Here is a 26,094-nt window from a genome sequence, read left to right as displayed (position 1 = left end):
GAGTCTAAAAAGAGATCATGAAAGATTTCATTCTGCATATACTCAATGAAACCCAAGTAGAATAAAAGAACTCTATCCCCAGGCACATCACAGAAAAAATCACTGAAAGCAAGAGAGGTTCAGCCTTTATGACAACCAAAGAAAAAAATACAGACTACTATCAAAGAGCAACAATTAGACTTTAGATGACTTTTCAACAGAGATAATGGGAGCCAGAAGACAATGAACTGAAATCTTCAATATGATGGAAAGAAAACAACTGATAACTTACAACCTTATATGCAGGAAAAATACCCTTCAGCATTGAAGTTTAAATAAGAAAGATGACTTAAGCCTAAAAATGTGAGAATTAATTATCAGGAATATGGTCCCAGATGGATGGTCAGACATGCAGGAAAGAACTAATAATAATAATAATTTGAGAAAATGTACACTAATACTAATTATATAATATTGTTAAATGCTAACTGTACAAAATAATTATTCTTCAGCGTTTAAAGATTTAAAGACCTACATGTTAACGATAGCACCTAACTTGAGAGGGGGCTAACAGCATTAGTGTTTATGTTATCTTAAAGGAAGAAAAAAATGCATTAACATAGTTTTAATAAGTCAAGGACTTTGTAAACTTTGGAAGGACCCATAATATAGTACTAAATTTTTTAATCAGATTTTTTGTTACTGTCACTAAAGGATTCAAACAGGACAACTGTAGAGGAACAACGGTTTATTTAGGGGCTCATGGTTTCAGAGGACTTAGTCCATAGAAGGCTCCATTCTTCAGAGCTCAACGTGAGACAGGACATCATGGTGGAAGAGTGTGGCAGAGGGAGGCAGCTCACATAATTTACCAGGAAACCGAGAAGTCTCTACTTGCCAGATACAAATATATACTCCATAGCCCAGCCCCAAATGAACCACTTCCTCCAGCCATATCCCACCTGTCTTCAGTTACCATTCAGTTAATCCCATCAGGTGATTTTTCACTGATTGGGTTAAGGCTTTCATAAGCCAATCATTTCTTATCTGCATCTTCTTGCGTTGTCTCACACGTGAGTTTTGGGGGGACAACTCACATCCAAACCATAACACTCCGCCCCTAGGCCCCAAAAGCTCACAACCATCTCACAAGGCAAAATACATTTGTCCAAAAACATATAATGGTTATTAATTTGTATGCTTCTAAAAACACAAAGCCTTAAATACACAACTTTAGGGAGAATTATGCAAATTTTAGCCATGGTGAGAGAATTCAATAAAATGGCTGAGGATATAGAAGATGAAAACAAAGCAATTAAAAAATCAATATTGAATGTTATTAATATAAAAACAAAGCACCCAGCAGATACAGAATATGTATTCTTTTTAAGTATACGTGGAACATTCATAAAAATAATGAGTCATTAGGCAATTCTCAAAATTTAAAGAATTCCAGTCATACAAAATGTCATTTTGTTCTCGACTGACAGGGCAATTAAACTAGAGAGCAAAAAATTTATAAAGTAACTTTAAAATTTTAAAGTAACTAGAAAATTCCTGTGTTTATGAAGAATAGGAGATATAATTTAAAATAACTCAGGGGTAAAATAAATTGAAAATGAAATTAGAAAACATCTCAAACAATGCTATATATTAAGATGTGAAATTCACTTAAAGTACCACTTACAGGGAAATATAGAGCTCAATGCACACAGTAGAAAACTGAATCCAGCAATAAATTAAAAAATGCATAATGACTAAATCGAATTTATCCCAGGAATATAAGATTCACTAAACATTAAAAACTCAACTAATCATAATAACAGATTAAAAGAGGAACAACATATCTTCTCAACTGCACAGAGAGAAAAATGTTTGATAAGATTCAGCACCTATTCACTTTCAGGAATTTAGTAAAAAAACAAGAAAAGGATAGCAACCTAAGCTGCTCTCATTTAATATTATACTGAAGTCTTAGCCAGGCCAGTAAGATAAGCAAAAATGTGAATGATAAAATAATTGAAAAGGAAAAATCATTATTTGAATATTGATTTAAATAACCAATCATTATTTACAGATTTTATGACTGAGCATGCAGAAAATCCAAACAAAACTATAATTTAATAAAATTAAGAAAAGAGCTTAGAAAGTTTGCAGGATTAAAAAATGTATAAAAATTCTTTATATCTGCAATGAAAAATTAGGACAAATTTAAAGTTTCAAAACCATAAAAATAATTAAGTTCCTATGAATAAATCCAATGAAGCATGCAGGATCTAAATGATAAAAACTGTAAAAGTTTGAGAGTCAATTAAGATCTAAACAGGTGAACATATTATACAAATCTTCAATTAATCTTCAGAGTCCATGCAATTGTAATGAAAATCTCAATAAATTTTGTGAATGTGTGTGTGTGTATGTGTGTGTAAACAGGCAAGCTGATTATAAAATTCATGTGGAAATATAGAGGATTCAGATAAATCTAGAACTCTTGAAGAAAAATATTGAAGAACTTCCTTTTTAAAATACTAAGACATATTTTAAAGCATTTTAAATATTTTCATATTTTAAAGCTTCATATGTAAGACTGCTATTGGGTTGGAACACACCTGTTGGAACATCCCAGTGGTTGAGAAGGCTGAGGCAGGAGGATTGCAAGTTCAAAGACAGCCTCAGCAATTTTGCAAGGCTCTTAAGTAAGTTAGTGAGACCCTGTCTCAAAATAAAACATAAACTCAGGTCTGGAGATATGGTTCAGTGGTTAACCACTCCTGGGTTCAATCCCTGGTACCCAAAACAAACAAACAAAAAAGGCTGCTATTGGCCCAGAAATAATTAGAGACCAATAGAGCAGAAGAGAGATCCTAGAAATCCAGAGACAGTATTTTATGTATTTAATAAATGGTACAATAATACTTGGCTATCTATATAAGTAAGTGAGATTGGATGCCAACTTTCACTACATTAAATAAATCAGCTAAAAATGAGCCTTTGACTTCCATTTGAAAGGCAAAACTATAAATATTTTAGAGTTTATAGAATGATATCTTTCTGGTTCAGGGATTATTAATTCAACAAAATTAAAATTATGAACTGATGTTCCTCAAAACCAAGATCAGAAAGTTACAATGATAACAAAGACCCAGATGGGAGATGATATTTGAAATACATATAACTGACAAAGGACTTATATAGAATATGTATTTCTAAATGGAATAAGTAAATTTTAAAATCCAAACTAAAATTTGTAAAAAACTAAAACACACTTAATTACAGGATGTCCAAATGACATATATATAAATCTCATTATAAATCACAATATGAATACATATACACACATACACACACACATATATATGTTGTGTATGTGTGTGTGTGTATATATATATTAAGTACATATTATATTTTATATATGTGTTGTGTATGTGTGTATATATATTAAATAACACTTTGTGTGTGTATTTTATATATATGTATGTACATACATATATATATGTTTAATGTCTATCAACATCAGATGTCAGGGAGGTGTGCTTGGGAACTCATACATTGGTTTCTTCCATTTTCATTTGGGTGTTGCCCGAATCCAAGAAGGAACGGGAATTCCACTGAATCTCCACCATCATGACATCCTATTGAATGTTCTGGTTCCATTATCACAACACTTACCATGCACTGAGGGATTACTAATCTAAGGTGTTTTCACCTCCAAACTCTGGTTTATGGAAGTTCACTTTTCTTTCTACCATCAGTCTCCTTCTCATCACTGCCAATTCTTTTCTAGAAAAATCCAGTATGAGCTCAGATTCTGTTCTCTCCAGTATAATCTGGGCCTATATTCTTTGCAGAGGGCACTGGCTCCACTATGAGTGTGTTTCTAAAATTTCTAGGATATAGGAAGAAATCAATTCTTCACCCTCCCTCTTTTCCTTTGTCCTCTTAGGTGAATTTCTTCTGAGAGAGTAGAGGGGCAATCAGCTTCATGGCTGAGAGTTTAGCAGAGAGTCATCAGTGGGGAAATCTCTGAAATAGTAAAGAGCAAAAAACAATTGGAAAAAAAAAAAAAAAAACCAAACTGCAAGTCGAGTGGGGAAAGGCAGCAACAGACATAGGTATGCCATGGTTGGGTTCCCTGAGGCTCAGAGGCTAATCTTCCTGAACAGGAAGTTCTCTGACATCTTAACCCCAAGGAGACAGATTTGTCCAAGAACTGGGTGTCGTGATCAGAGTCTGGCCCCAGATAACACAGAAACTTGTAGAGAGTGTTAGTGGGACAAGGAAGACAACAGGACAAAGCATCACAATTCACTATTCAACTGCCTCAAAAATGGGTAGATGATCTTGGGGGCCTTAGGTAATTACAATTGTAAACCCCATGTTTATCTATCTGCCACTCATTGAATTCACCATGCATTTTAGTTGACAGCTGTCATTGCATTTTGAGGTTAACCTGATTGGGTATTGGAAGCTATTTCTAATGGTGTTAGTTATAGCCATTCCAGATTAACAGGTGACTAAAAGCATCAGGAGATTTACATTTAAAGGCTCACATTCTGACTGAATATTAGATCGCTTTTAAGTGTAAAATTAGAAATGAAAAGAAAGACCTTTAAAAAGAACAGGTGACTATTCTATTTAAATGTACTCCAAACACTTCCTTAAACCCTAAATTCCTGACATTTTTTTTTTTTTTTTTTTTTTTTTTTTGCTCTACAGACAATTACTAAGAGGGTGGGACACTAAGCAAATGCCTCCTCGAGCAGTTGTGTAATTTTGGCTGTCTCTGCTCACCATCTTTCCCAAGGATTCCTCCCAGCCAGGAACATCTGCCAAGAGGAGTCAAAAGGCTGCTGACCACCAAGAATTGGATTTGTTACAAGTGGAGGTGTTCCAGCCCTCCACGCCTGCCAACTCCATTGTTAGGGGAGTGTGATGAATGGATTGATGCATCTGCCCTTGTGAGCTTGACAAAGATCCAAACAGCTTAAAAAATGACAGAAAGCCAGGCTTCTCTGTCTTGGGCAGTGTGTATCAGTCTGCATCTGGGAACAAGGAAATGGATGTAAAGGGGCATTTTCCAGGGATTTTTGCCCCCCCTCTTCAAGGCAGAATTAACAGCTTTTTATTTCTGATTGGCCTAAACATAATATCTTTAGAACTATTAGGGAAAGGATCCTGTTAGTATTCCAGGGAACAGATTGAGAATTCCAGGAATACTATACTCCTTAAAATAAATGAGCTTGAAGAATCTATTTGAGGCCTTTTGATGATGATCACTATTCTAGTTTGAGGATTTTTTTTTCTTTCATCCCTTACCCTTAATATAGTAGTGGGTCATTTAAAGGAACTAGAGAGCTCTAAAAATGTTTAGGAAAAAAAACATTAATTAATATGTGTAGATTTTATAATAAGCAAAAGTTAAATCATCACCTATAATCTTGAACGGTGCAGCTATGAACACTGTTCATTTTGGGTTATTCAATTTTCTTTATTTTATTTTATTTTTTTATTCAATTTTCTGACTTCTGCTTATTTTTCTACTGTAATTTTCCCTATATAAAGACACTATACAAGAGTGTGTGTGTGTGTGTGTGTGTGTGTGTGTGTGTGTGTGTGTGTAGGTCGCCCAGGATGTTTCCAAATAACTAAATCTCCCAGTCAATTCTTAACCCTCATCTTATATGACCTGCTGGCAGCGTTTGACACAGATGATTACTGTCTTCACTTGGAGCCCCAAACCTCATACTCTTCAGATTTTTCCTTGTGAGCCATTTGTCCTTCTTTCTTAGTTTCTTTTTCTGGTTATCCTTTCCCAAAACTTAATCCTTGGACTTCTTGGAAACACTTTCTTGGATTCTCTAACAGTTTCATGGTTCTAAATGTCAGCTACATTTAGAACCCAAATGTACATCTTGGCAAGAATTCTCTATCTTCATCGCCACTTAGAAGTCTAATAGGCATTTCAAGGTGTCCAAAATGGAACTCACGGATGTTAGAAAACTTACTATCCACAAAAAAATAAAAATAAATAAAAATTTAAAAAATCATTAAATAGTGATTTCCAGGGGTTGGGGATGTGGTTCAAGAGGTAGTGCGCTCGCCTGGCATGCGCCGGGTGCTGGATTTGATCCTCAGCACCACATAAAAAATAAAATAAAGATGTTGTGTCCACCAAAAACTAAAAAATAAATATTTAAAAAATTCTCTCTCTCTCTCTTAAAAAAAATTAGTGATTTCCAATTGCTGTGCTCAAAACTTTGCTGCCATCATCATTCATCTTTTTCTTTCCTGCCCCACATTCAATTTATCAGCTATTCCTCAAATATATCCCAAATCCAGCACTTCTCACCATGTCCTCTACTACCACACTGCTTCAAACCATCACGAACCTTTTGCCTAGATCACTATAACGCGTCTCCAAAAACAGTTTCTTCACATTCATCTTTGCCTTCTACCATACTAAGTGATCCTTCAAAAACTATTGCTCTTCTTGAAAAACTACAAAGTCCTCTCCCATGTCACCAGACTAAAGCCAAAATACTTACAATGATCTACTATGCATTCTGTGTTCCTTACTTTTGAAATTAAAAAAATATCAACATCAGAGAATCATAGTGGTGGTAAAGAGCTTGTGGTCAGAGTTGGATTGCTTGTGTTCAAAGCCTAGTTCTAATTATTAGCTGTGTAGCCATTGAGCAATATTCAGCCTCCCAGTGCCAAAATATCCTCTGTAAAATGACATAATTTGGAGTGAACACACTTTATATACAGAGTTACGAAAAATGGTGTTGTGAATGAATAATTATGATTGTAATGCATGCCACTACTTCATTTTTATTTCTTCATGTATGTAAGAAATAAAAAAAAAGAAATAAAAAAAGTTCAGAGTTAGAATGTATTAGACATCATGATTTATACTTTTAAGTATTTTTGTACATTTTAAGCAATTTAATGCTGCACTGCCTAAGTATTTACCTACTTCTTTTTTTCATTTGTTCTTTTTAGATATACATGAGAGTAGCATGTATTTTGACATATTATACATACATTGAGTATAACTTATTCTAATTAGGCTCTCATTTTTGTGGTTGAACATGATGTATAATTACACTGGTTATGTATTCATATATGAACATAGGAAAGTTATGTCTGATTCATTCTATGGTCTTTCCTATTCTCATCACCTCCTCTCTTACTTTCGTTCCCTTTGTCTAATCCAATAACTTCTTTTCTTCCCTCACCCCCAACCCCTATTGTGTGTTAGCATCAACATATCAGAGAGAACATTCAGCTTTTGGTTTTTTGAAACTGGCTTATTTCATTTGGCATGACAGTTTCTAGTTCCATACGTTTACCAAAAAATGCCATAATTTCATTCTTCTTTATGGCTGAGTAATAATTCATTGTATATATACCACATTTTCTCTATCCACTCATCTGTTGAAGGGCATCTAGATTGCTTAGCTATTGTGAACTGAGCTGCTATAAACATTGATTTGGCTGCGTTACTATAGTATGCTGATTTTAAGTCCTTTGGGTATAAACCAAGGAGTGGGATAGCTGGGTCAAATGGTGGTTCCATTCCAAGTTTTCTAAGGAATCTCCATACTGCTTTCCAGAGTGATTGCACCAATTTGCAGTCCACCAGCAATGTATGAGTGTACTTACCTACTTCTTAACCAGTAACCCCTAACTTTAATCCCTAAAACAGGTGACTTGTTCAGTGTACCATATAGATTGGCTTTCAAGCTATACTTACTTTTATGCTCTACTTCTGGACTTTTATCTCTGCATTAAAATGAAACATTCTACCTAAAATAATACAATAAGTAGAAGTTTATTATAACTACAAATACCTATGGTGGGCACAGTAGGAAGAAAAGTCATGGGGAATTTCTAACCAGGAGTCATAAAATTGAGTTTTTAGTGAAAAAAAATAGTTCAGACTAAATTTTGAATGTTATTTTAAGCATTATTTAAATCATTTCCAGGGGCAAGTGAGAGAAATGGCCACCAGTAGGAGTCTGGCACAGCTGACTTCTCACATCCACTCTTACACCTAAGTATAAAGAGAAGGGTAAAGAACATCCCCAATCCACTCTGAACACAGAGGATGTCCCACACTTCCCAGGATCTACTTTAGGATCCACAGGGGAAAGAGGGCCCTATACCCACAGCAAATGTCTACAGAGTGTTTGTAGTGGGAAGACATAATTGGAAAGGGGTTAAATATACACTGGAAAACAAAGGAAGCCATAGTGTTTGTTTAGAAAGTCAAAAATGAGTTAAGACTTATCAGTGATCTGAGAAGGGGTCATCAAAAGTGTTCAAGGGAGTGTTAATTCAGGGTCTTCTACTTTTATACTTGAATTTAACTTTTAGAATATGTGACATGAGGTTCTGTCATTCTGGAAAACTCCTCTGGTTCTAAATGGAATGTGAGTGTAAACTAGAACCTGCTGCTAGAACCCTTAAGGGCCTCTATGTGTTGGGGTGGGCTATGGAGCAGCTTCCAGGTAAAGATCAACTTCACACACTTGTCCATAGCAAGTTGTGACTTAACAGTTGTGTCACTATTGAGAACTCCCTCGAGGATGTGTGGAGAGAAATAATATATGATTGTTTTTACATATCAGGAAGCAGAGATACCATTTAATGAAAACTCATTTCTTGGTAAATCACCACTATTGTGAAACTGACATTTCACAGGATTTACACAAATAAAAGATGTACAAATGAACCCCACCTTTCCAAAATGTCTTTGGAATGTTTTTCAAATAACAGTGCTCACATTTTTTTTTTTACTTTAAAAGAAAATTGGCCCTGAGACACCATCCAGACAAGAATCCAGATGATCCAGCTTCTGCTGAGAAGTTTAAAGAAATCAACAATGCCCACACCATACTTACAGACATATCCAAGAGAAACATATATGATAAGTATGGATCACTGGGACTCTACGTGGCAGAACAATTTGGAGATGAAAACGTCAATACCTATTTCATGCTGTCAAGCTGGTGGGCAAAGGTAAATCAGATTTTTTTTCCTTCAAAAACAACTTGCTGGAAGAACCCAGTATTCTTCCCTCTTTTAGACTTCATCTCAAAGAAAGACTAAGCTTACTACCATGAAACTCTTGTAAATAAAATGACACATCTCTTCTACCGAGAGCTATTATCTGGGGATCCTGTTTGCTTTAGTTCATCAGTTAATTATAAAATCTGTTCTGACTTAAAATACTGCTAGACATTAATTATATTTGAATTTGGAGCTTCAGGTTAATTCTGACTGGCCTCCCGTCCCCCCTATAGTGACTAAGAACTGACTCATTGCTCAAAACAAAAAATAATTTATTAGTGTGACAACTGTTTAATAAATTATGATAGGACAAATTTAGCCATGCACTTTACTATCTATAGCATGGGCTACATCAGCAAACAAAGTACTGGAGAGGATGAGGAGTGATTGTGTCACAGGCTCACATGGAGCCTGCTATGAGGTAGTGAAGAAGGAAGGAAGTAGTGGAGAACAGGAAGTGGGAGAGAAATGGACATCTGGCCAAGCAAAAGTCAATTTTTTAAGGACTTAGTGAAGTCGGAATTAACTTTTATGTAGTAAATTTTGTTTGATCTCCTAGGAATCCCTAATATATGTATGTTTGGTGACAATTCATGTTTGTTTATGAATTTTATTATCCTTATCTTCTGATAAAAGTATATTTATTTATAGCCAAGTGGCACACTCCTGTAATCCCAGTGACTCAGGAGGCTAAAGCAGGAGGATTGCAAGTTTGAAGTCAGCCTCAGCAACTCAGAGAGACCCTGTCTCTAAATAACAAATAAAAAGGTCTGGCAATGCAGCTCAGTGGCAAAGGGATCCTGGGTTCCATCCACAGCACTAAAAAGAAAAAAATTCTATTTACATATAGACTACCCATATACTCCATTGGTATAGTCTGTGGACAGCTCACATACATATAAATTGTAATAAATAATAACTTTTAAAAACCAAATCTCCAAAAAGCCTGGTTTCATGCTGGGTAATATCCTGATTGCTATTTTCTTTCACTGAATTAGGAAGGGGAAATACAGATCCCACTCGAAAGCATCAGGCTAGTACTCTGGAATGAAAGAAAGGAGCTAGCTGGCAGGAGTGGGCTCGGTTGAGGAATGCTAATTGGCTTTAGATGCACTTGAATCTGGGGGGACACTTTAACCCAGGTGTCGCTGCCCTGTGATAAGGATGAGTTTAGTGAAAGCACTCTGGCTCTACTGATGCACACGGCATTTCCTCTGGGTCGAACTTATTAGGCAAAACTTTATGAGGAAAAGATTTTTTGCATTGTTATCAGCATATTTAAAGATATTACCAGCTTTTTAAAGATATTACCAAAATAGGTTTTCTTCAGGAGGTGAGGATGAGGGTGGACATGCCATTGTGGTATCTGCTGTGATATCTTCAGGTCTCTTGAGGGTGCCGTCTTGGGTTCTGGGATTGTCCTCGTCTCCACCAGGTCTCACCCCTATTGTGCTTGGTTTCTGTGTCCCCTAGGCCCTATTCATCATCATTGGCCTTTTGACTGGCTGCTATTTCTGTTGCTGCCTGTGCTGCTGCTGCAACTGTTGTTGTGGGCGCTGCCGGCCCAAATCATCAATGTCAGAAGAGGACTTTTATGTGTCACCAGAAGACCTCGAGGAACAGATCAAGATTGACATGGAAAAAGGTGGAGTAAAATGAGAGTGGAGGTAGTGAGTGTCCCTTCATAGACCAGACCAAGCACCAGGTCCTACTAAACTGAGAGATCCAATGGCCACATGAGGGAAATCCCATAGACTACAGCTTTGGGTTGGTCTTTTAGGGAAAAGGAAGGGTCATTTGGCTTTACCAAGCATAGAGAAAAGCTGGTAATATCTTGAAATATGCTGAAAACAATGCGAAGCAAGTACAATTCATGATCTCATTACAAAATAGTGCACTCTGGGTTCAGGAAGGTTTGGGTGAGAGTGTCCAGGACATGAGATCCAAGGGAGAAACTTTTCCCAGAAAAAGCCTTGCATCTTGTTCCTTTAACGTCTCTAATGAAACAGAAAGGAATGAACATCAAAAATGCCATCAGTCCTTAATTTTTTCTTCCTTTGGATAGATAAAGAGGAAGTTGGACTGGAACTGAAGCAGACTTCTCTTCCTCTGAAATATAACTTCTTTATAAATTACATACCTTGAGGTTTAGCTTCAAAGCAGCGTCAAAAAATAGGGCTATTTGCTTTACCAAACCAGCTCCATATGTCTATGTGTATTCATCACCATGATAAATTGATTTTTCAAATTCATTCTGCCCAGTAATGAAAAAGAAAAAAAAAATGCAAGGAAAGATAAGATCCCAGAGAATTCACACCAAGAATATTTGATAGTCTTTGGGAAATATCTTTGTTTAAGCAAGCCAGCATCAAATTGCATTTTCCTGCTACCTCTCACAGCCACAATCCACTGTTGTTTTCTCCTGTGGAATGCATCGTTTTTCCGGATTACAGACTTTATCACTGAATCCTAAAAGAACCCTGGACAGTTAACTAAAAATTTACTTGATAATTCATACAGTGGCTCATTGTTTTCAGAACTGCTGGAATTTCAGGACGGTGCACTTGTCTGGTTCAGACCATACTCTGGCTCTGGTCACACTGAAACAAATTCCAGGATGTCAAGCACTAGAAACTATTTAAAGGCTTCTACATGCCTTTAATTTCTATATAATGTAATGCTATTATGCAGTATTACCCATTATTTTAGCTCAAAAGAAAAGTCATATTAATTGTACTAAGCCCCAGACTCTTTCAGAATTGGGAGCTTGGAGAGGACAGAAAGAGTTTTTCTGCAACCTGTATCTCTTGCTATGGGGATTGTTAGTCCAACAAATAGAGGAGGTTTTCTGATCATTTTTATTATTGTTCTTGGAGCTAAATTGTAGGCTCATGAATAAAATATGATTACTAATTTTTTTGCTGTATTTGGGATACAAAAGGGCAAATTTATCTTTTCTCAGGGCATACAAAATGATCAGTCAAGCAGGATTACTAGTGAGTGGATTGATGGATTAAGTGGTGATATTTGCATGGAAACTCCTTCTTTTTAGAGAAGGGATGATGACAGTGGCTCAACTTGCTTATGAATGATGATGCCAGCACATTAATCTTTTCTGCTGTTTTAAAGGGAGATATAATGTTGTGAACAACCAATAAAAAAAAAATAAAAAAATAAAAAAAAATATAATGCCAAAAAAAAAAAAAAAAAAGAAAATGAGTTAGGGGGCTAAAAATACCAAAAAAAAAAAATACAAAAAAAATAAATAAAGGGAGATAAACTGTTATAAAATCATGTGTGCAGGGGTTGGGGCTGTGGCTGTAGCTCAGTGGTAGAGTGCATGTGTGAGGCACTGGGTTCCATTCTCAGCACCATATAAAAATAAATAAATAAAAATATTGTGTCCATCTACAACTAAAAAAAAATTTTTTTAATCTTTTCTGCTGTTTTAAAGGGAGATAAACTGTTATAAAATCATGTGTGCAGGGGTTGGGGCTGTGGCTGTAGCTCAGTGGTAGAGTGCATGTGTGAGGCACTGGGTTCCATTCTCAGCACCATATAAAAATAAATAAATAAAAATATTGTGTCCATCTACAACTAAAAAAAAATTTTTTTTAATCTTTTCTGCTGTTTTAAAGGGAGATAAACTGTTATAAAATCATGTGTGCAGGGGTTGGGGCTGTGGCTGTAGCTCAGTGGTAGAGTGCATGTGTGAGGCACTGGGTTCCATTCTCAGCACCATATAAAAATAAATAAATAAAAATATTGTGTCCATCTACAACTAAAAAAAAATTTTTTTTAATCTTTTCTGCTGTTTTAAAGGGAGATAAACTGTTATAAAATCATGTGTGCAGGGGTTGGGGCTGTGGCTGTAGCTCAGTGGTAGAGTGCATGTGTGAGGCACTGGGTTCCATTCTCAGCACCATATAAAAATAAATAAATAAAAATATTGTGTCCATCTACAACTAAAAAAAAATTTTTTTTTTAAAGATCACATAAGGGGTCACTGGCTGCATTGACCATATAGGATCTCTCCAAAACATCTCTTGTTCCAGCCCAATATCCACTCACTGACAGAGGACAGGGAGGGACAGAAAGACAGGAGAGTATCATCTTCATCATCATCCACAGTCTCGACCTTGTCTTAACTTTTCCTTTATATTTGGGAAAACCCAAACTAGATGAACTAAACCTAGATACCCCAAATTCAGTATTTCACACTTCTCTGAAAAGCTTCAGAGTCTTTGCTCTTTTAAATTAGATAAAAGCTCCACCAGGTCATTTCAGTAGATCTTTGTGGAAGATTTCTTTTCGGAAACAGAAATCCAGACTAGGTGCCAGATTCCACCCAGATTTCCTCCCTGCTGAGGGCTTGGCGATGAATCTGTGTGCCTGTCACTGTTCTCAGTTTCTCTGACACCATAGAGGTACCAATTCTGTTTCAGAGGTCAGATTCTGGAGTCTTGTTTGACTGTATCATTAAGAATCCTTAACCAAAAGGAAAACTTTTTTTTTTTATTTCTAAATACTTAAAAACTCTTATGCAGGGATGATCTGGGTTTTGTGGGACCTGAAATGTAATTTTTTCAGCCCTCTTTAAGAAAAAGAACACAAAATTAGTGAATATTCATTTGAAATGAGAAAGTTGTAGAGCTCTGAAAAATACCACATATATTACAAAATCTATAAAAGCAGCAGTCGTGTAGTTAACAGCCTAGCACAGCCCTGATATTTCCCTCTAATGCTGTATGGATGCATATTCTTGTCTCTTCATTTTTTTGTAACACAATTTTCTATAGGAAAAAAATATATAAAACTAATTCTGCCTCTTCTCTAGTGTGTTTGGCCCAATTTTTTTTCTTTTTTATTATTGGTGAATTAGAACGTGTTCTGTCAACTCTGCAACTCATTATTGATAGTGTTGTTTAGGGTTTGTCAAATTTGGGGAAACTATTTAGCTTATTTTATATAAAAGATGTAAGATTTGGAAGAAATTCCCATAGACCACCTCTGTACATTTCAAACCTTGTTTTTAGCATCTAATACTCCCCAGGCCAGAGCCCACTAGACACATTCATATTATATGACGTGACCTTTGTCTTAGGTCTCCATGTCCTCTCAGTAAGTGAATTGACATAATGAGCTGTAGGAGCATTCCTAAAGGCATTCCTACACCCACATGGCTAGCAATAATTAATAGTAGATGGAGTTGCTGCAAACCACAAAAAAATATAATCCATTAAACTCAAATGAAACCTATCTCCAGCTCTATTCTCCCTTAAGCAAATCCCCCAAAAGCTCTCTGTTTTCATTTGTCAGAGAGAAGGGAAAGTCAGCATAGAAAGAGGCAATTTTTGGCTAACTATAGTCTATAAATATCTTCCTTTTTCTGATCTATAAACACAGACTCTTGGAAGGGTCTCTGAAGGTGAGGGCCCTGAAGCGTTAAGTACCATCAACTCTGCAGTAAATCCCTCAATTCTCTCCAGTCTAACATTTTATTATGAGAATCTATTCTTCATTTGCAGTTTGTTGCATTAATTTCAGATTTATACTTCACTAACTCAGAGACTTGTACTTCACAGGTGAAATTAATGCAAATTAAGGCTGGTAAGGATGAAAAAGCAGACCTCAAAAGCAGATTGTGCTTTCTGAACTGTGGTCTTCTGATAAATAAACTAATGTCTAATCTGTTCTGTGAAAGAAGGGATCCCACTTAAAGTTAGTAACCAAAGAGGGTTACCATTTACTCAAATATCAAAGTTCTGTTCTCATAATTAATGAGAAGCAATGTATAAATATGCATCAAGATTAGTTGCAAAACTTAAATGTAAAAGCATCAGAAGAAAATAGGGGGAGATTGGAAGGCAATGGGTGTGACATTGGGCTTTCATAATTTTACTTTAATTAAATTAAATAAAAAGTGGCAAACCTTGTCTCACTTATAGGATTTTTAATCCTTGTGTTCTAGATAATGATAAAATCCTAGGGTTCTAGAATTGGGAGCAATCCATGGGGGCCACTTCATTCTAGATGGGATGCCTTTTGTTTCTTTTTCTTGCCTTATTACATTGGCAAGGATTCTGAGCACTGAATTTACTGCTCCATTGTTGTTGTTTTGAAATTCTTAATTTTCAAATAAAATATATTTTCATTGCACTGGGTTTTGGAAATTATCTAGCCAGTGCTAAATTTCCATTTTCCTGGAAAGTGGAAGGGGAAACAAATTGAGGTGAGATATAGTAGGGTGGGGAGGAATGGGTAGATCTAGGGATTTATATTAATTGTCAGACTAAATGTCATACTTCAAGTTATACTGTGCTTGGATATTTGACCATGATATGAATATTACAACTGGAAATTTATTTTTAATACATGAAAACTGATTTTAATGAAGTAGCATTTCTTCTATTGTCTCTTATCCAGAAATGCCAAGACATAAATGTAATAGAACTAATATGAGATAATCCTTTCTCTAGAACAAACTAACAGTAATCACTGGCAACTTTCTTCTGAGCCTTACTAGACTACCCATAAAGAAGAAAAAGTAGGGGTTTATTAGAAAAACACATTTCTGATTTCAATTCATTGGCCAATCACCTCAAATTTTACTTTTAAGAAGATGTTATAGGATCTTATAAATATATTTTTAATTTATAAAAGTCCAAATTTGAAATATCAAATCCTTTTTATCTGTTGACTTATAAAACACATTAGAAATGTTTTTCACCTACCTTGAGATAATTATAAAATTAGACTGTTTTCTAAGGCTTTTTTCCTGTGTGCATATTTCAATCATATCTACTCCTTGACCCTGGCTAAAGGCGAGGATACTCTTAATATAGTGTAACATGGTAAAAATCTCTGTTCAGGAGAGGTGGTATAGGGTGAAATTTGGTAAAAGGGGGGATGTATCTTGATTATTTTATTTCTTTCAACTATGTCAAAGGATATAACCCAGCTTCTACCTTTAAGAAATAAAGGAAACAAAGTTCAAACAGTGCATCTCCAATAATCAACTAGAGAACCTATAAATGATTACATCTCCTTATCAAAATAAAAAATATACTCCCAGTGAGATCCTAGGAGCACAGGAAGATTATATTGCTCCTATGCATTAATCAAAGTCAAATGGAAGAGAGAGTGTGTCTTTGGCAGGGTAAAGGAGAACACTTCTTCTTTTTATTTTTTCATCTTTGAAAAGTTAAAACCTGAAAGGTAAAAAGTAGTAGATACTAGGTTATTTCCCTTACTTTTCAGGATCCCAAATTAGAAGCTTCACATTGTGAAATTTTGATTGGCATATTTAAAACAATTTCATTTAGCCTCTATAGTCTTCAGGTTTCTGAAATCAGTGAAATCAGAACCCCACTAGCTAAGAGGATTTTCGAGACCATCTCCAAACAAGAGCCATGAATGTATGTGTGACAATGTAACAAGGTATCAAAACAAAAGCCTAAAGTACACCAGTCATTTCTGAACATCCTGGAAAAGCAAATAAAAAATACAGGAGCTAAATTGAGTTTGTTTCTTCTAAGCTGAAGCCAATGAAATGAAACCTAACCAAAACTTCCAGCTAAATCCCCCAAAATTCTTGTGGAGCCATGATTTTTCCTCTTTCTTTTCTTTTCTTTTTTAAGGAGAGGGAATAAAGTATCTAAAGGAGAAGTAGATCTTACAGTATTGACCTTGGATCTAAAAATGTATGATTCAGTGCACAGAAAAATATGTTGTTTGCTTAACTGTTCTTGCCACTCACCTGGATCAAACCCAAATAAATTCACAACCACTGTGAAGAAGAAGCCATATGGCTCTTGCTCTTGGCCAAGATATTGATTCATTTATTATACTTGCTGTTCAGTATTCAGCACATCTGACTGCTCAGGAAAAGGGTATCAAGGAAGAAATAAATTCACCCTTCCTCTTTTTGCCACCTTCCTCCACTCAGCTTCCTTCCCACAATCAAGAAGAACAATTTCGAAAATGATGCATGAAAAATAATGCTTGCAAATAGTCCATAAATTTGTGCTTTTTTATATGAAAATGTCAAACAAGCATCAAGGCCCCAGGCCAGAGCAGTAGGACAGTGAATCAGCTCATCAAAATGGTACCAGTGAGATCCTAGGAACACAGGAAGATTATAAAGCAAAGCGGACCTAAGCTTTCTTAATTTTTGGCTGCCAAAGTTGAGTAATTTACCAGCCTGGTTTATTGATAAACTTTCAACAGCAAATATTTATTTGAGAACTTAACATTTTCTTGACAATATGTTAGAGGCTAGGAAAAAGAAAGACTTGGTTCCTGTTACCTTTAATCTTATAATCTAGCAATAATACTTTGGTTATACTCACATATTTACTATTATCTTTTTTATTTATGTATTAGTGCATTATAGTTTTACATAATTTCAGGGTTCATTTTGATATAGCATAGCTTCTCCATTTCAATTCCCAGTACATTTCCTTTCCCTCTCCTCCTCCCTCTCCTGAAGTAGAGGAAGAGGTAGATCTTACAGTATTGACCTTGGATCTAAAAATGTATGATTCAGTTAGTCTTACCCCATTTATTTTTTAAATTTATGCATTATAATCATTATGTATAAAATTGGAATGCATTGTGATATACTCATACATGCACATGAAATAATTTTGTCAACTTAATTCCCTAGTTCTTTCTCTTTCTCTCCCCTCCTCTTAGGTCTCCTGCTTCTACACTACTGATCTCCCTTCTAGTTTCATAAGATCCCCATTTAAAATTCCTATTTTCTTTAAGCTTCCACATATCAGAAAAGACATTTGACCCTTAACTTTGTCAGTCTGGCTTATTTCATTTGGCATGATATTCTCCAGTTCCATCCATTTACCAGCAAATGACATAATGCCATTCTTCTTTACAGCTTAATAGAATTCTGTTGTCTCTATATACCACTTTCTTTATCTATTTCTCTATTGACCGGCACCTAAGCTGATTCCATAACTTGGCTATTGTGAATTGTGCTACTATAAACATTGATATGTACATGGCACTGTAGTGTGATGATTTTAGATCTTTTGGATAAATACAGAGGAGTAGGATAGCTGGGTCATATGGTGGTTCCACTCCTAATTTTTGAGGAATGTCTACACTCTTTTCCAAAGTTGTTGTCCTAATTTGAATTCCCACCAACAATGAATGAGTGTACCTTTTCCCCCACATCCTCATCAGCATTTATTGGTGATTGCCATTGTGACTTGAGTAAGATGAAATTTTAGTGTAGTCTGGATTTTTGCATCTCCTTGATTGCTAAGAGTGTTGAACACTTTTTCATATATTTGTTGGCCATTTGTATTTGCTTTTTTGAGAAATGTCTATTTAGTTCATTTGTCCATGGGTTATTTGGGGGTTGTTTTTTTAGGTTTTATTTGTTTGTTTTCTTCTTATATTCTGGATATTAATCTCCTGTAGGAAAAATGGCTGGTAATAATCTCTCATTCTATAGGCTCTCTCTTCACATTCTTCATTGTTTCTTGGGTGGTGCAAAAGCTTTTTTTTTTTAAGAATTTTTTTAAGTTGTTGATGGACCTTTATTTTATTTATTTATATGTGGTGCTGAGATTTGAACCCAGGGCCTCACACATGCCAGGCAAACGCTCTACTGCTGATCCACAACCCCAGCCCTAAAAAAGCTTTTTAATTTGAAGTCATCGCACTTATTGATATTTAGTTTTATTTCTTGAGCTTTAGGAGTCTTATTAAGTAAATCAGTGCTTGTGCCAGTATGCTGGAGTATTACCCTAGTGTGTGTGTGTGTGTGTGTGTGTGTGTGTGTGTGTGGTTTTTTGCTAATCGTTCCTTTTTACAGCAGAAATCTTCCATCAGATAACACTTCCTTTCTACTTGTTATATGTTTAAATTTGGTCTTCTGGTGGCAAATTTTCTGTTTTTAAGTTGTCTGGATATACATTTATTTCATGCTTTAATAAAAAAAAGAACTTAGAGAGTTAATCATCAAAGTGAAGTTGACAGAGTTCTTCTTTTGACATACTGAAGATGTAATTGCATAGTATCATACTTCCTATTGAGAGTGATTTTAAAGCCACTGTCTCTGATGATCTTCATTAAAACTAAGATGTTCTAAATATGGGCTTCTCTTTAATTTCTGTTGAATCTGTGGAATTGGTGTCTCATCAATTCTAGAAAATTCTCAGTCATAAAATCCTCAAATACTGCCTTTCCTCTTTTTTCCTCCCTTTGGAAGTTGCATTAGATATGTTAGATTTTATCACCCTATTCATCTCTTTTGCCATCTTTCATGTTTTCCCAGATAATCTCCTTAGGATCTGTATTGTACTACATTAATATTCTCTTCAGAAGAATGGTAGAGTAGAGGAAGGGGGGGGACCAGGGGAGGGAGGAAAAGAGGTGCTAGGGAATGAAACTGATCAAATCATAGTGTTACATTTTATGTATATATGAATATATAACAATGAAAGACACTATTATGTATAATTTTAATATACAATATAAAGAAAAATTGTCAATGTGCATTGTTTCTATGTGTAATGTAATCTTCCCTTCTATCTTATCTCTTTGTTTTTACTATGAAATCACATTTCTTGCAATGTTATAGGGATTCTTTAGAACTATGTTGAATGTGAAGTCATTCACTTCTGCTAGGTGCCTGGGAGTAATCTTGCACTGGACCACTTTAAATGAAATTGTCATCTTGCTTAGAACACACAGGTGATGAAAACTTGATCTGTCAACCTGAGTACTCCTTGGCCTGCCATTAAACATTTTAAGAGAAGTTCCTTCAACTCAATGCCAAAACTCAAGTCTAACAAGTCTCCCTGCAGATTTAAGGGTATCGTGATTTACAGAAGACATAACCATTTGGGGCACTTCCTTTATGCGGAGAACTTCCTATTAAACTCTCCACCTAAGCAAGCTCTGGGTTTCGACTCCTATCTCAGAGGGGAACCTGCATGAAATTATGCACTATAAATTTTTTTAGGGGTCATGTGCCACATAAACTAGACTTTTCATATAGATACACATTGTAGTCTTTATGAAGGTGCCCACCATGCTTTGGAGTGTCCAACCTGCACAACCATATTGGTGGCCCAGGATCCATCTTCACAAGGTAGAGAAAACTTAAGTTCAAGTTCAGTAGGTTCAGCAAGCCTCTCTCTCAAGGGAAAGTTGGGCTTACAGCTTCAGTTTTATAATTTTGAAATTAACAGAACTTGAGCAAGGAATACACAGTGTCTCTTCCCTTTTGTAGTGCTTAAAGGGGTAGGCATTTTAATAGTAATAATATTTCATGAATTCAATTGGTTTGCTCATCATTTCAAGAAAAATACCTACCTCTTGCCCCCCATTAAAGGAACTATAATTTGATAAAGAGTATTTGTTGCTTTTCTCTGTTTACTTTTAGATGTGGACTTTCCTGTTGTTCTCCAGCCTACAAATGCAAATGAGAAAACACAACTGATCAGAGAAGGACCTCGAAGTTATTGCACAGACTCTTGATGTTGAGCCTGAGGGTCCAAAACACCTCCTCTTGGTTCAGCCATGTCTCCACATGATTAGGGAGGTTGAGACATGAAATGCTGTGAACTTTTAGACACTTGTATTTTGTTTTTAGGCTAAGGGAAAATGGTTGCTACATAGTTTTCTCAGTAGGCAGACTTTCTCTTTGAGTAGAATTCCTAATGAAACACATTCAATTTTGATGAATAAAGACCTGAAGACTCACTTTATGCTCCTTAAATGCAGTAAGACAGTGGTATTAGACAGTCTATATGAGCCTGTCCCTTAACTGAGCTAGACATCATATGCACAGACAAAAGTAGGATTAAGTAGATTCCATCTACTTAATCAAATGCAATGTTCATATCTGCCACAATATCAGCAAAAGACAGAAGAATTAAGGGGAATTTTTTTGTATGTGGAGCTCTTTGTTAATATTTGACATGGCTAGAGAAATATTTCAAGAGTCAGGAAAAGATGATTAAATTCTAAAAGACAAATCACATTGTTTTAGAGTACATTTTTTGGAAGGTTAAAAATGAACATTTATTGAAAACCAACAAGTAAAACCAGGAAGAAACAGATTTTGTGTGTACTTTTAGGTTGACTTTAAAAACAAAACAAAAAATTCAATCTGTTTGAATCTTATAAATAATCCAGAAAATCTTTCTGAATCTGAACCGGTACCAGTGTGTTGACCATTTTTCAGTAAAATAATTTTTGTATAACTGGCTCAGATTAGTTATACTAAGGAAAAGAAACACATGAGGGTAATGGGGTAAAATTCTAAATTTATAGTTTAATCAATTAAAAGATATTATCTTCCTCTTTTTTGGTGGAATTAATTATACTGTGCAGAAAATGCTTAGCTTTGTGCGTGTGGGGCAATTTGAACTCAGAAGTTGTCTCTGTATTTTCTTGTTTGATTCTTACATTCATCATGTGATAGAAACTGTGTACTATTTTAAAATAGTTCAGCAACAAACCTTTTTTCTGAGTCTCTTAGTTCTTTATATAATATTACATTTTCAAGATCTTGTTATATTTTTATATAATATTGCATGAAACGCTATCTTTTTTCATTGTTTAATATTCCCCTCAGCACCAAATTATGGTCAATTGCTGTTAAATATATGTTGTAAATGAAAATTAGTGTTATAGCTCTGATAGTTCTGAAATCATTAAAACTCTGCTCAAACTCTTAAGTTATGGATTTTTTTTTCGTACAGAATTAAATAGAAAGAGTATTGATTTTAAAGTTAAGAAACTTGATTGTAACCTAACACTCCTTAGCCCTGGGACCAAGTAAGGTGAGAATAAGATGATTAATTTCTTTATGACTCTGATTTCATATCTGTACTGGACACTTTCTGAATTGCTATGAGACCAGATAAAGTAGTGATGTGAAAGAACTTCTAAAAAGTCAGGCAGCAATTTAACAAACATAAAATTTTACATGATTTGAATATGTTGATACAGACAAACATAATGTATACAAACTCTCTCACACAATAAGACCTATAAAAATACTCAGTATTATTAGCCCCAATAACCAGCAAGTGCTTGGAATTCAACAAATGCTACTTTGTGTTTGGAGGAAACAATAGGCAAAATAGCCCAAATTGTAGATAATTTGAGTCACTACATTTCCTTCCTTTCTTCTTCTAAGTAAAGATCAGACTTTATTTTTGAATAGCCAGTTACAAAGCTCACCTTCTCATTTCCTTCCAGACTTCCTTTTTCATGCTCACATGGAATTTTTTAACTTTCACTTTCAGCTTGCCCAGGAAGCTGATCCAAGTGTTGTTAAGAAGAGAACAGGGCATGAACCAGAATCAAAATCAGATTATGGAATCAAATTCCAGAAGGTTCCAGCCAATATTCTCCATAGAAGGCCAGTTTCTTGTTACAATGATGTGTGGCAAATACAAGCACATGAACACTTGTGAAGGAGGAAGTGAATTCCACAGAACTCCTCTCTGCCACAGAGAAAGTAGGATAGGTTCTTCATCTGAGGTGGGCCTGCTTAAGCATTTTTTGGGAATTAGCAGGAGCTGCCATCTGGAATCACCTGTAGTCATTCTGAATCTACAAGCATCTTATCAGAGAAGAGTCAAGGATAGAAAAGATATGCTGACCATGAGCCTCAGCAATGGCCACACAGAGTCAGACAAAGACACCACTTCAGTGGCTCCTACCTAATCCTGGGCACCATGCTACCAGAGTAGGAGATTTTATTTAAGGTTTCAAAGTCATCCATTGATTTTCCTGCCATTATACATTAGGATATAATAAAAAAGGCATATGCATTTATTCTTATCAAAATGAATATACTTTTTGGGAACTACATCTATTTCTACATTTCAAATGGTATGTAGGCTAAGACGCATTCAACATGGTCTAGATTGGAATTGGGCTCCCCGAAACTGCACTGCCTGATACTTTGATTAACAGAGAGGGTTCCAATGAAGCCTGCATAATCTCTATGAGAGACACAGCAATGGCCCCGAGGATGTAATACAGTGTTCTGATTCCCAGCCTCTGTGAATATATCATCGTTTATAGCAAAAGAGGCTGGGCAGCTATGATTTTATGGACCATGAGATGGGGAGATTATCCTGCATTATCCAGGCAGGTCCAATGTAATCCCATGAATCCTTAAAAGTAGAGAACTTCTCTTGATTTATGGAGGAAGGAGGTGATGGCAGGGAGGTGGTGCAGAAGAATAGAGAGATGAAATTTGAACCTCAGAGAATGATCTGAGAGGCGCTTTGAAGATGGAGGAGGAAGGGAGCATGAACCAAGAAATGCAGGCAGCTCTAGAAGCTAGCATGCTCAAGGAAGCAGGTTCCCCCATGGAGCCTCCAGGAAGAAAGTCCTGCCAAATCCTGTGTTAGGCTTCTGACCTTCAACTGACCTTCTGTATAATTTTAACATAATTTCTGCAACTAACTTGTTTCTTCATTGTCCATCCTCAATATTTCATTTTCCAACCCTCGTTCTAAGTCTATTTAACTTCATCTTCTCCTTTGTTCCTTTCTCCCTTATTCTCAGTACATTTTCTTCCCTGTCCTCCCCTTTCCCACGTCTACCTTTCCTCCATCGGACCCTCATTTCTATTTCTGTCTCCTGGTCTCTTGCTCCCCTTGGTCACCTCTATACCTTGCTTACTGTCTCTTAGATGAACTGGTCTGATGATGAAGGGAGAGATGTGAAACAGAACAGAACACCCTCAGACGAATACCTCCCTACCCAACTCCTCATACAGAGTCACAATGCTAATAAGCAAAGGGGGGGGGCGCAAATATATTATTCTCACAATTATCTGAGTATATTGACGGACAAATAATTTAAAGGGTCCACATTTGTTATTTGAATGTATTGACAAGGTTATTTGAATGGATTGAGACAATCATTTTGTTTTGTCCTTAGTTCTTTGGAGACCAAAAGGAATGAAGCCTCTTATTTTGAGTATCATGTTAAAAGGTTGTTCTTTGCTACAGGCACCCTTTTGGTTTCAAACCAAAGGTAGCCAGAGACCTGAAAACAACCACCAGACTTATTTTTTTTAACCTTTTAACCAACATCTCCCCAACTCCCCAGCTCTGATAACCACCATTCAACTCTCTGCTTCTATGAGTTTAACATTTCAAGATTCCACGTACAAGTAGATCATGTGGTATTTGACCTTCTGTGCCTAGTTTATTTTACTTAGCACAAGACCTCTCCCACTCAAGCTTCTGTCTGGGAGGCCAGGCCATTAGAAAGGCTGTTAGAAAGTGCGTGATGAAATTTGAGAAGTGACCCCATTGTGAAGGTCCTCCATACTGAGATGGGTTTGAGAATTCTGGAGGAGTTCCTGGAGTAGCCTAGATTTTGTCCCCACAGGGGAGAACTTCTACCATGGGGAGGCACTTGGTTGCCCATGTGACAAAATTAAGCTGTGGTTTCATAGCCCTAATAAAGAGCTGGCTCCTCAAAAATCACATGAGATTAGACAGTCCTCAGCAGCCACCAGGCTGGAGCAAAATGAGCCCTAGAAACTCACTGGAGAATCAATATATGCACCCCTGTAGATTCTCACAGCCCTAGAAATAGGGGGTGCTTAGAGCCTAACTGAGAAAATTTCTTGCTCCCCTGTTAAACTGCCGCTCTGAGTCAGAGATTAATTTAGAACATATAATTATTTAGAGCATAAAGAGACCATTCTATTTCTATGAATTCAATGTTTTTAGATTTCAAAGTGAAATAAGTGAAATATCTCTTTTCTCAAATTTCTCTTAAGATCTTCCCATGTCTAGAATTGTGACTGCCCTCGTTTCCTGTTCTTCCTCTCTACTTTTTCTCCTTAGCACCTTTTACTAAAATACTTCTCTATTTTGATCATTGTCTGATTCCCACACCAGGAGGGCGAGGATTTTTGCCTGATTTTTGTGCCGGTCACATGGTAGATGGTCAGAGAATATTTGTTGAATAAATAAGCATTTAACCTATAATATAGAAAAGAGAAACTCCTACCTGCTAGAAATGCAAAAGTTGCTAGCATCTGTTATTTTTACAGAGGGTTAGCATATTGATATTTTTTTGCATATTAATATTTTATATGAAATACTCTGAAATGAAGAATAGGAAGATGGAGGGGAGTCTCATTGTCACTTCATTCACTTGATTAAAGTTAACTTTTTCAGATATTTCAGCATCCTCAACCCTCATCTATATTAAGGCAAATGTCCATTTCCAGAACACCACCTTTCTCCACACAGAGAAAAACTTTTGTTTGAGAAACCCAAGTCCTCTTCTCCAAAACTACTTTTATTTTTCCTGCCTGCAGTTGTTATTCTTCGCCTCCTGAGCACCTGAATAACTATATTCATTTATATTCACTTCCTGAGAGGTTGTCAACTGCAAATGCCCAGAAATTGAGATCTAGTCTTATGTAACCACACTCTGAAGAACAGTTATTGTCACATTATAGATGACAAATTAGTAGTATTTTCCAGAACTACATTTTAGAGTCAGAGTTTATCTTTCCCACAGCACTAAAAACAAACTAGAAAACTAATAAACCACCTACCTGTTGGTTAATTGATTAATTCTCAACATATGCTATTTCTGAGAAATGCCTTTCTCCAAAAGGAGATCTAAACCTTCTTAGTGCCAAATGGATGGGTAAGTGTGACACCACTTTCTAGAATTGTCATGCTGTTCCAGGGCTGTCCCCAAGAAGCCAAATTAAATTCCTAGAATCAAATCAGCAGTTTTAGGACATCTGTTAACACATCCTGCTCACTGCTGGGCTGCCAACTGAGCTTTCTGATTGCTGAAAATCAGATCATGGGCTTCTGCAATGATGTGTTACCAGGCACACCCTCATTTCCAGGGTCAGGAAAAGAGGTCCTACTCATGGTGAATTTTTCTTTTACTTTTGATATGTTCTGATACCTAAATATCTTCACTTTGGATTTCTTGAGAACATACTCATCTACAAATGGTCTATTTGGTCATGCATAATATTAGCTAGTTTTC

The 26,094-nt window shown here is 35.9% G+C and overlaps 1 protein-coding gene across 2 annotated transcripts in view; it reads left to right on the top strand.

Annotated features, from left to right (window-relative positions):
• Positions 1-21,767, top strand: part of DNAJC5B (DnaJ heat shock protein family (Hsp40) member C5 beta) — a 50,598-nt gene extending 28,831 nt beyond the window's left edge. For both annotated transcript variants that reach the window (XM_081266651.1, XM_081266650.1), the window contains exons 3-5: positions 8,793-9,006; positions 10,531-10,702; positions 20,474-21,767. In XM_081266651.1, the coding sequence (XP_081122777.1) occupies positions 8,793-9,006; positions 10,531-10,702; positions 20,474-20,568 (481 nt within the window). In that variant the 3' untranslated portion in view covers positions 20,569-21,767. The remainder of the gene's footprint in view (positions 1-8,792; positions 9,007-10,530; positions 10,703-20,473) is intronic.
• Positions 21,768-26,094: the final 4,327 nt, after the last annotated feature.

The sequence above is a fragment of the Spermophilus citellus genome (assembly GCF_964194105.1).
Source record: "Spermophilus citellus genome assembly, chromosome: 14".
In the NCBI taxonomy this organism is placed as follows: Eukaryota; Metazoa; Chordata; class Mammalia; order Rodentia; family Sciuridae; genus Spermophilus; species Spermophilus citellus.
This window is presented reverse-complemented; position numbering and strand designations above follow the sequence as displayed.